The sequence below is a fragment of the Lytechinus pictus genome, chromosome 2, assembly GCF_037042905.1.
Source record: "Lytechinus pictus isolate F3 Inbred chromosome 2, Lp3.0, whole genome shotgun sequence".
NCBI lineage: Eukaryota > Metazoa > Echinodermata > Echinoidea > Temnopleuroida > Toxopneustidae > Lytechinus > Lytechinus pictus.
The window spans coordinates 37,442,561-37,454,707 of record NC_087246.1 but is presented as its reverse complement, the minus strand read 5'-3'; the positions used below and the strand labels follow the sequence as shown (position 1 = coordinate 37,454,707).

Here is a 12,147-nt window from a genome sequence, read left to right as displayed (position 1 = left end):
AATGGGTGCATAGTCAGAAAAATCCATGTGTACAGTCAATGCAATATCAAATTACTATAGAAATACATGTTGCTGCTATGACCCCCCCCCCCCCCCCCCCCCGAGTAAGTAAAACATTTTTTTTTTATCTTTCAATAATTTAAAATGTGAAGTATTATGAAACTTTTATGATTTACAAAAATCTTACATATAAGTACCAAGAAAATTATTTCTTTGGAAATTATATAGCACTGGTAAATGTTAATCTGTAATGTCAGTTACCGACAAACAATAATAAAATGTTCAAATTAAAGAAAAGGAATTAAGAAAAAGAAAAAGTTTTTTCATTGAAATGTTCTTAGTAACTCAGGTATACTTCCCCATCAAGCTCACTTTCATATGAAGCCCTGCACAGAAGATACAATGCAATGATTCCACACATTTGACTTCCATGTGTTATCTCTATTGGAAATTAAGTGTAACGTCAGTTACCGTAATGTCACTTACCAGCATGGTCATGGAAAAATTATCATAGCCCCAAAAAGACACATTTTGACACATCTTAACCTAGTAACGAAGATATATTTACATATTGAAATTATTACTCGAGCTACTCAGGGACATGAGATATTTCAGTTTTACTGAACACCCTGAAATTGCATGTCCTTTTTGCGTAATGTCAGTTACCGACACATTTTTGCTTGCTGATGCGTAACAAATGTGGTAACATTGAAAAACTTAGTATCAGAGTATACAGCAAGGTTCACTTTATTAACTCTATCAAAAGCAAACTCCCATCATTTGTTGTTTTACAGATACACACAATGAAAGGTGTGTAAGATTGTGCCGTGTAATGTCAGTTACCATGAAAATGCCCACCTATAGTCTTGCTCTGCTATGCAGGCAAGACAAAATCCGGTTTGGTGCTGGTCCCTATGGCCCGAATTTACAAAGGTGGTTTTGAAAACCACCGGTTGAACCCATGGTTTATTCAGATTTTCTGTATAAATTATGCTTAATTTGCCGCGTATACCGAAAAGTGTCCCAATGCTGATGCGCGCTTTGGTCACAGTGCGCTAAATTGACGCCTGTTGCCATGAGTCCATTGTTTGAATTAATGAGCCCACTGTAAAAGCAGTGGATTCATGAATAAAATAGCATTCTTAACCATGGCAACATGTGTCAATTTGACACACTGTGACAAAAGCGCACATCAGCATTGGACATTTTTAATATACGCGGTAAATAAGCGTAGTTTATACAGGAAATCTGCATAAACCATGGGTTCAAACAAGGGTTTTAAAAACCAACTTTGTCAATTCGGGCCTATGTATCCGGATAAGAGAGGTCGGACTGTATGAAATATAAACCCCTTATCAAAGGACATTGCATGAGAATAAGGCTGGAGACGTCCAAATTAATTCTTGTTAATAATATTGATTTGTTTCATTTATGTCCTCAGACATGAAATAGACAGACCTTAGAGAGGTGGCACAATCAAACACAATTTTTTTTAAACCTACATTTGGGTTAAAATGTTCATTTTGGTAGCAAAGTTATTTAGACAAGATGCAATTTATCAGTTTCATTTCCATGGACTACACAATGCAAGCAAATAATGAGAAATGCACTGAACAGCGAGTTCGATCTATCCCCTTCTACCTTGACATGTGTGTAAAATTAGCATTTTTGCACGAACCAATTTCTAAGAGCTATACAAAGTGGGCAGTGCTCACTCAATCAGGCATAAAACTCTGTCAACAATGATACTGCCACCTGAAAGAAAAAAACTAAAGCCCAAGAATATATATATATGTGAACAAATTATCCCATGTTGTAAATATTTAAATTGCAGGACTTTTTCAAATTGTAATATTATTTGAAACACAATGTATAGCGACAAAAAGAAATGCATAAATCAATCTTCAGAAAAGTCAATAAATTGTATTTCTTATTTATCATAAGACTAGAGATTGGGTGGTCCTTTTCAGGACCAACACTTGCCCAAGAAAGATACATGGCGTACCATTAATACCTACTACATCGTAAGACCATCTTTACAATTATTTTGAAAGGTCAACTGCGGATACCATACCTGCTCAATTTTGGTTGGCGCAAGATCATCATTGACCTCTCTGACATAGTTCTTCACTAGTTGAACGAGGAACTTCTTTTCTGCAGATGGTACTTCGTGGTGTCTGTATTCATTCCTACACACGATGGAAAGAAGCTGCTCTCTGACTTCTTGAGTTTGAAATCGATCAACACCGTCTCTCCTCTCTTTCAGGGTCTGCTTGTTAGGCTACAAGAATGAATAAACCAATGACACACCAAGCTGTTTCAGTCAAATAGATAACTACATATAGATGGATTCACAACTGTGTGTAGTCAAATTTATTACTCTGCCATCTCAAATGCATTCATTGCACACAAAAATACTTTCTAAATCTCATAGCTAATCAGCCATTCCCATGTTAATTTGTTAACAAAGTTTGATTTGGATTATCTATGAGATTAGGACCTATAACTTTGTCGCCTTCCCGCACAAAGGCCGTTAATGCGCACTGCGCTTTTCCTTCCCGCGAAAGGGCCGTTAGCACGGACTGTGCGTCGCCTTCCCGCACAAAGGCCGTTAACGCGCACTGTTCACTGCACGATAACAGCCCTTCCGCGGGAAGGTGACATGCAGTGTGCACTAACAGCCTTTATGCGGGAAGGCAACACGCCGTGCGCAGTAACGGCCTTTGTAATGGATGGTGACGACTTGTTGTGATAATAAGCCATGACTAAATTATGACCTTTGACTTTGTGACCCCAAAGCACATCACATCATCTTGACTTCCAAGTGCACACAAGCCAAGTTTGAATGTAGTCCATGCAAGAACAAGCTCTTTTCATAAATAAAATGATCCTGTGACTTTCAATACTTTACCTAAAAACCAGATTATGTCACTGTCTCATATGACTTATGTTTGACGTTCATCATCAAACAATTATTCATAGCAAGAACACATGCTAAGTGTGAAATCAGTCGTTTCTTCACAAGAACAGTCCATTTTCACAAACAATGAACACCTATGGCAGTCTTGCCTGTATTACGCAATTCAATGTCCTTGAATTTGGAAGCTAAACATATTACTATTTGTTTAGATTCCATATGCAAGGACATTCCTACATTATGTTTATGTCCATCCTGATCTTCACATGTTTCACGATTTGTGCGTTAGGAGTCACAATAACTTAGCAGCCGATTGATCAGCTTTTAACATAAGCTGATGTTTCTGTTGTCTGTTGCTAATCAATGCCATCTACTCATAAGCATGTACTACAACCATGTTTAAGAAAATCCAACAACATGTGCATATTTACTTTCAATAATTGCACAAAGAACTGAATTACTACTTACATGTATCCTAATATAGGGGAAGTACTTGTCAATCAAACTGTAGGCATCTTCTGTGGTCTCTTTTCGACCCATCTTGTCCAGAACAATCTGTAACAGGTTTAACACATTATTCAAAGGAGGAATAGGATATCATAAAAACTTCAAAATGCTGTCAAAATTGTAATCTAATTGCGATTGATATTTGAACTTGATCGAAGGGTTGGAGTTCCAATACTTAAACCTTTAAGCTTCATCTTATAGGTCACAATGTAGAGAATTTTAGTGTTATGAGAGCTGAGCTTCCAAACAACCGCCTAATCACATGGGCAAGTAGATCTGATATACACTAAAACTGGAGTGGTGATATTAGAGGTTGGCTACAAATAGGTGACATTTCAATACCATCTCGTTTTAATAAAGCAGATTGTTGTCCTGATTAATCAGGACAATATATATAATTGGGTGAAAAAATGAGGTGGGGCCAAAGAAATGATTTTGAGAGGGTGTGGCCAAAAAATGCTTAGTCATTGTCCATTGGGAGTAGAAAAGGTCCTAATTTTCTCATTTGATGGCCTACTGAACTAATTCTGGTGTCTAATTATAGGATTCCTTGCCTGATAAATCCATTGGCATTGTCAGAAATGCTTTAAAATATTCTAAAAACGTATTGAAGCAAGGTCATTTTGGTTTGAACCCTTTAAAGGGGAAATTGACGTCCCCACCTCAACAACTTTCGCAGTTGAATTAAAACCACTGCATTTCGTGCTGAACCACTCTATGGATTTTGACTTGTGCCTCTTTTGACACCAAATTTATGAAATTTTGTCAAACCATCACAGAATTATGAGACTTCTTGTGATTTAGTAAGATCACTCCAACCAATTTATGAGAAATCTTCTTTATAATTATATCACATTCATTGTATACCAACAAATCATTGAACAATACTGTCAATGAGAAGAAAAAATAAAAACGAGATTGAAAAACCTGCTTATACTGCCAGTGGAACATATATACTGTGGAGGCACAAAATGTCAGATAGTAAAGAGATCTGGGGAGCGTTTCATGTAAGGATTTTATCCGACAAGTCCTGTTTTATCCGACAATTACCATAGCAACAGTACCTCTCAGCCAATCAGAATCAGGGAAAGTTGTCAGATCTGACAACTTGTCGGACATAAATGTTGATGAAACGCTCCCCTGGGGAGCGTTTCATGAAAGGACTTGTCGGACATTTTATCCGACAAGTTCTGTTTTATCCGACAGTTACCATAGCAACAGTACCTCTCAGCCAATCAACATCAGAGAAAGATGTCAGATCTGACAACTTGTCGGATGAAAATGTTGATGAAACACTCCCCTGGTCTATTAAACTTACCCGTCGTTTTAACTCTCTGATGATCTTGGACGAATGTGATACTTTGAGATGCTTACTTTCACTGCCTTTCATTTTCTTGTTGATGAGCTTCAGAATCTTAATCACCCTCCTGAATACGACAACATCATCTTTCTCGATAATCACCAGAACAACAGCAAGGAAAAGCCGAATGGGAGCCAGAAAGAGTACTTGAAATGATTCCATTCCTCTTCTCTCCAAGATGTCTGTATTGAAATGAACATCATGTGGTTACTGATCCATTCATTAACTCATGGATTAACTCAGACCTGCCAACCTCTGGGAATGAAAAATTGTATTCTGTGATTAAAAAAAGTGTATTTTCCCCCCAAAAAAGTGTATTTCATAATAAAATGTGTGGCGCACTCGCTCATCGCGGCGCTCAAGCTGCATGCAAGCTTAAATGCGCACTGCTCTTGCAGATGAAAAAACATGTGTATATCTCACTCTGGTTTTAACAAAATGATTGAAAAAAAACAAGTTACCTGAAATTACAATGATCTAATAACCATATTTGTGTAAGTTTTATGAAATAGAGATATATAGAGATGATTTTTCTCAATAAATTACGATTTTGTAAAAAAATAAAAAAATAATTTTTTTTTATACAAAAACATATTTTTTAAAGAAAAAACGTACTGCCGTATTTTGGTTGAAAAAACATACTAAATACGCCAAAAACGGACTGGTTAGCAGGTCTGTTAACTACATATTCAATGATTCAAAACAGTATCCAAGGCTTAAAATTCAAGGAAATTAGTGGTTAGTACTTTTCATAGTTTAAATCACTGTTCTAATTAGGTGACTTTAAAATAAAATTTCACCCTACAACAGGCATGATATTCCCCTCTGAAAAAAAATCTGAAAAACAGTCAATGGTCGCTAAGTCACTGACGAAGTCCGAGGCACCCCGGTTGGGGTTACAAGCTCTTGCATAATAAAGAAATCGAAAGAGATTTTTCAAGGTGAGTCTGCATTTGACTTTGAAAAGTAGTAAAAAAGAGCATGAGAATGTTCTTGGGCAAAGGATTTCAAGTAAAAAAGAAATGAAAAAAATAATAAATCTGAAATAAAACTATTTATTAAAAAAAAATCAGAATTCTGAATTTAATTGAAAGAATATCATGCCTGCCCTACAATGTAATGTCAAGTTTACGCAACAGTCTTTCCTGATAGCATATTGGTAGAGTTGTACACACGGTGTTTCCCATTTCAGTGAGTATGGTAAGATGCCCCAAGTCTGTGCAGTGCCCCTTGTCTGCGCATACATTTACGTGTATCTGTGCAATTCTGATAACAGAAGATATGCAGTAAGAAATCTTACTCAAAACAGTGAGAAAATATTGAATTTCATGAATTTCATGTAAAGGCCTCAAATTGGAGCCATTCTCATCATAATCCTCGAATAATAAAGTAAATGGGTTCACAGGCATAGGGCACCAATTTTTTGTTCAATCTGAAATTAGCCGTTTTTCCCCAAAAAATCCTTCCTTTCCTTACTTCATTCTTTTTTCCTTCTATCTATCATTTTCCCTTTTCTTTATTTCTTCCTTAATTCCTTTCTTCCTTCTTTCAATCCTTCGTTCCTTCCTTCTTTTCTTTCTTTCTTTCTTTTCCTTCTTTCCATCTCTCCTTTTACCCTTTCTTTTTTCATTGCTTCTTTCCTTCTTTCTTTCTTTCATTACTTTCTGTCTTTGTTCTTTCTTTCTTTATTGCTTGCTTCATTTCTTTCCTTCTTTCCTTCATTCCTTTATTTCTTTTGTTCTTTTGTTCTTTCTTTCTTTCTTTCTTTCTTTCTTTCTTTCTTTCTTTCTTTCTTTCCTTCCTTCCTTTCCTTCTTTCTTTCTTTAGTTCTTTCTTTTTTCCTTCCTTCACAGCTATCCTTTCTTTACCTTTTCTTTTCTCTTCCTTCCTTCCTTTCTTTTATTCTTTATTTGTTTGTTTCTGTCTTGCTTTCTTTTTTTACTTTCATTCCTTCATTTTTTTTTTGGGGGGGGGTAACAAGAAAGGACAGCAAAATAAACTCGCGCCTTATTTTAATGTTTTCTTTATTTTTTGGGACCAGTAGATTTTAGGTTCGGACCAGTAAAAAATGGAAAAACTTGGTATCTACTGGTCCGACATGAATAGGTTGGACCAGTAGAAAAAAAGGGTTAGTGTGGAGCCCTGGCATATAAATGACCTTGAAATGTGATTGGATAACTTTTTACATTTGTGAACAATTACTGGTGGTAAGGTATGCTGGTAAGCGGCTGGTGCGAAACTGCATTAGTGCTACAAAACTTCTCACGTACCGTATGTGCACCGCGCATTGGTCTGTGACCATCTAGATGCAGTGAGCCATCTTGTGTTGGTTGTGGATAAAATGCGCCTTCTCAGATTTTTTTCACACTCAATCATTACCCACGACTAAACATTGACCAATCAAACACTATGGTTCTACCAGAAATGCGAATATTCATAAATGAAAATATAAACATAGGCAATTCATATTCAAGCAAAATTAAAACACTGGAAAAATGGGTGAATTTTATGCCTCTGAAATATTAAAAAAAAGCCTTATATTTGACAAGATAAAAAACAAGGTTTTCCCCAAGTTACCATGGTAAAGTGGTCAGTAGGCCTGGGAGTAAACATCGATTGATCAAATGGTTCGAATGGCTTGCTGCCGATCGCTTATTGATTAGCAAAATTTACAATGTTCGAATGTTTGGCAGATCCCGTACTTGGGATAAGTCGAATACTCAAGTAATTGTAACAAAATGACAAGATAACAATTGTTTTTAAATACTTGATACAGGTTTAAAAAGGATGTTACCGATGTAATTTGTCAAAAATGAACAATGAATGTATCACATTCACATTTAAACACCAACCTAAAAGAGGTCCGAAAATGTTAATCCCACCCGGCCTTGCCCTCGATACACATTGTATGGCAGTGTATCCTATTGCCGGACACCTTTATTTCAGTGCTTTAAAAATGACAACTAGAGGAAATACAATCAAGAAAATTTTGCACTTGCTATTCCAAATATGAAAATTATGAATATGATGAAATTATTTTATATTTACCTACCATTTTCTTTGCATTGCACTTGCCACATACATGTACCACTCCACGAAAAACAATTATTTTCGTGCGTGAAAAATTACATCATGATTCCGGACGTGCGCCGGACGGGTAAAGATATTCTTGATTATAATGATGTAAAGAAGAATTGGTGAGATTTTTTTCTTCATATCATAAATTCTAAGTTTTGTTTGATTTTTATATCGAATCTGAGCAGATGTTGGTAATAAATTTGTGTTGCTAACTAATTCAATTTTTTTCTTTTTAACTGCATATTCCATGGCAGTTTCCAATATTATGCTCGTTCGTATCGTGACGCTCATCAAGTTCTATCGATGCGCCGTCGATGGCTCTAAAATAAAGCTCTAATCACGCTAAATCTCACGCACAGGTACCTTGAGAACTAGCCGTCGACGATCACCAACAATACACCACACCTCAACATACAGTATCGGCTGATTGAATTGGAAATGCGTGCTGTTGACGCACGTGCACTCATTTTCAGAATGTAGTCGCGCACAGCTGGGCGAAGACGTCCAAAGTTCAGAGCCGAAAGAGGTCCGTTTGGTAAGTAAATTATCATTATTTACCGATTTCTGTATCAAAATTGATAATAATCATTAAAATCGGCATTTGTGCAGCTAAAATAAATTATTGTATCAACAACTAAGCAATTGTTTTGGGGTCTAGAGCACGATTTAAATCGCCGAAATTAATAGCGGTGCACAACTCTATGTGTCCGATATTTGAAACTGCGTCTGATTTTTGGCAAAAAATAAGCTTCTGGTAGTAGAATCTGACTAACCTCAGAGTCTAAGTAAGTCAAATAGACAATAGACCTTCGAGTACCTGCACCGGTTTGCGGCCGCTTAAGGGTTTTCCGCATCCTGTAACTATTTTGCACAAACTATTTTAATCCATATATATCATATAAAAAGGACTGATGGTACTACCTGTAATGATATGGAGTTATGCCAGGCAAGCACACAGTGTGAACACTCCCTTGGTCATTGTATTTGAAATCACTTAAGTGTATGTACCAAATATTGTAATGCAGGGATGCCAGTGAATGTACTAGTGCATTGAATTCCACACTAAGTCTTATAGCTGTACATAGGCACACATGTACTAGGGTTAACATTACACAACAGTTCCAACTATAGAGTATTGACACTCATCTTTTTCATCGCGAAAATTGGCCGATAGCAATCGTGGAGGTCAAGATTGACCACCAATTCTGACCGCGATAGCATTCTTCTGTGTGCGATGTACAATTCCTATGGCGCTCCCGCTAGCTCCGTGAGGCAGCTGCAATTCACCTCTAAACGGCGCGCGAACGCTGCCAAGTGCGCAGTTCCATTGCAAACGCATGTGAAAATGGCGAGCGTATACGCAACGGCCGCACTTAGGGCGCTACATTTTGAGGTGTTGTTGTTGTATATTTCATGTTTTTTATTATTTTTCGATCTTAGTATTGACTTCCGGAAAAAAATGGCGGCAGACATCAGCTCGCGAAAGTGCCAGTTTTAGTAAGGACATGTTTTCAAAATCCACTCATTGGGGGGGGGGGGCACCAGCAAAAATTTTGAGTCACTCAGTTGCTAGGTAGACACATTTTAAGTACAGTGCATTACACGGATATGTATGTCACTGATCAGATAATGCGAGCGCAAAGCGCGAGCTGAAAATATTTGATATTCAGACCCAAAAAGGGACATAAGCAAATCTTTGTAATCATGATACGTACCTGTCTCGCAAAACAAACAATGCGAGCGCGAAGCGCGAGCTGAAATTTTTGTATATTTTGACCCCAAACAGGGATATTTTAGGGATTTTTTAAAGGAATCCATTAATAGTATACATATCTCACCATAGTCATCTAATGCGAGTGTCAATCGCCTATTTGTAGTCGTAATCATGATTATCATACGCATGTCACTAATCAAATATTGCGAGCGCTAAGCGCGAGCTGAATATTTAGGAAATTCAGACCTGAAGAGGTGCATTCTAAGGCTTGTTTGTAGGAATTCACTAGACCACACATGTACGTATTTCATAAACCGAATGATGCGATATTCAGATTTAACTTAGAAATAAGGGACATTTTAAGGACTGATTTTAGAAATTCATGAAGAGCAGGCATATATCACCAATCCACTAATGTAAACGTAAACACGAACAGGAAATTATTTGTATTAAGACCTTAAAATGGGGCGATCAAGTAGTCATGAAAGAGAAGTATATGTCACTACATAAAACAATAATAACTCGAAGTGCGTGGAAATATATTTGGTTGTACATTGACTTGAAAACGGGATGTTTTAGTACAGCAGGATTATATATCTCGTTAAACAGACAATGCGAGCACCAGGAACAATGAAGACATATGCTCTGAGCAAATTATGTTTCATAATTATTATTATAATTATAATGAACAATAATTTCTTCTTTCCCGCAACGTTTCTCTTCCTTTCTCTCTCTTTTTCCCCATTTTTTTTTTGTCAGCCGATTGGGGGGCACGTGCCCCCCCCATGCCCCCCCCCCCCCCCGTAGTTACGCCACTGACCGATGGTAATATTTTTGACGCGAGATATGGTGATTTAGGTAAGAAAATTTCACTTTTTATTTGAGATTTTGCCCAAGTCGCCGGATGATGTTGTTGTGTGGGAGTGAGTTAGTGAATGTGTAGTGTTAGGGAGTTATGTGACTTTTTGAAATCTTGAAGGAATCCAAACAAATTTGATATCATTGGAAAGCTTGTGAAATAGGAAAAATAATGGTGCTTCAATCAACTTGTCTGATATATTGACAGAGATATTCCAATTTACAGGAGAAAATATGCAGATTTTGTTCTGTCAAAAAAAAATATTAAAGGCTTGTTTGAGAGGGGAGACAGTGGCTTTTTTAAATCTTGAAGGAATACCAACAAATTCGGTACCATTGGAAAGCTTGTGAAATAAGAAAAAGAATGGTGCATAAATCAACTCATGATGTCAAATATCAATAATAATAGCTGGATTTATAAAGTGCTTTTTGCCTAAGGATACAAAGCCCTGCTATTATTAACCCGGCTCCTGGGGGGGGGGGGGGCCAGTCAAATATATTGCTGTAAACACGCGTGACCAAAAAAAACACGTTTAAAGGGGTGTTTTTTCAGTTTTGGACACGGTCCGAGCGTGGACTCGTTAAGGGTATCAAAAACACTGATTTTCAAGAAAAGGGGTGGTTTTGAAAAAACTGGTCAATGGTCAATCGCGGGTTCAAACCTATTTAGGGTATGTTTTTTTTCCCAAAGCTTTTTTTTTTTAAATAAAGACTAGCCAAACGAGTTTAGGGTATGTTTTTTCCCCAAGCTTTTTCCACCGAGGTCACATTTTGGCGACATCTTGTTTAGGGGCCAAAATGTGTAATAAAGCCCACAAAAAACTTGTTTAGGGGGTTATTTTGCACAGAGAAAAACTTGTTTAGGGGGTGTTTGGAAATTTCTTGGTCACGCATGTGTACTGCAATATATTTGACTGGCCCCTCTGGGCCCTGGCTTTAGCTCGAGCTACCATCACCGGCGCTTAGTGCATGCAAGGAATTACTCCTGCCGGGTACCCATTCACCTCACCTGGGTCGAGTGCAGCACAGTGTGGATAAATTTCTTGCTGAAGGAAAACACGCCATGGCTGGGATTCGAACCCACGACCCTCGTTGCAAAGGCAAGAGTCAGAACCACTAGACCACGACGCACCAACAGAGACAGAGATATTTCTATTTAAAGGGGAGAATGTGCAGATTTTTTTAACAGCAAAAGTAGGTTTTCCTAACTTACACAAAATGCAATGAATGGGGCTCAGGGCTCGAAATTGGTGGCGGTCCGGGGGCCATTGACCGCCTAAAGCTCAGTCGGGTAATAGTGCCCGGGCTGACCATCAGAAAAAATAAATGTAGAAAACCGAAAATGAGTACGGTAGGTCTAAAACGAATCGTAGGGACAGTGATTTTCCGTTAAAAAAAAAATTGCCTTTTTCGTTCGCGTCCGTAACGTTGGGGAAGTACAATAAGAAACAAGATGGCGGCGTAAACATCGGGCAAGTCTCTTCCGTCTTTTCACAATATTTTTCTAATTTTTTTGATGAATTCTTGTTTAAAAATAACAACGAGAGCGTAGAAATGTCGGAAATGAAGTTTTATCCCATGTACATGATTTAGAGCTAGATCTTTTAGAAGGAAAGTAGAAATCTCGGGGGTGAAAGTTTCAGGTTTTGGGGTCCTTCGTGTAGGTGAATAGGAAGGACTCCCTGGCTTCATTGAGAGTAAGCCTACGTTAGT

General features: G+C 37.5%; 1 protein-coding gene across 2 annotated transcripts in view; it reads right to left on the bottom strand.

Annotated features, from left to right (window-relative positions):
- LOC129280144 (uncharacterized) overlaps positions 1-4,962 on the bottom strand; it is a 34,575-nt gene extending 29,613 nt beyond the window's left edge. The window contains exons 1-4 of one of the 2 annotated variants that reach the window (XM_064115698.1): positions 4,743-4,962; positions 3,386-3,472; positions 2,075-2,281; positions 487-546 (exon numbers count right to left, since the gene is read on the bottom strand). In XM_064115698.1, coding sequence (XP_063971768.1) covers positions 487-546; positions 2,075-2,281; positions 3,386-3,472; positions 4,743-4,946 — 558 coding nt within the window. In that variant the 5' untranslated portion in view covers positions 4,947-4,962. The remainder of the gene's footprint in view (positions 1-486; positions 547-2,074; positions 2,282-3,385; positions 3,473-4,742) is intronic. The other variant, XM_054916199.2, reaches the window with a different exon arrangement.
- Positions 4,963-12,147: the final 7,185 nt, after the last annotated feature.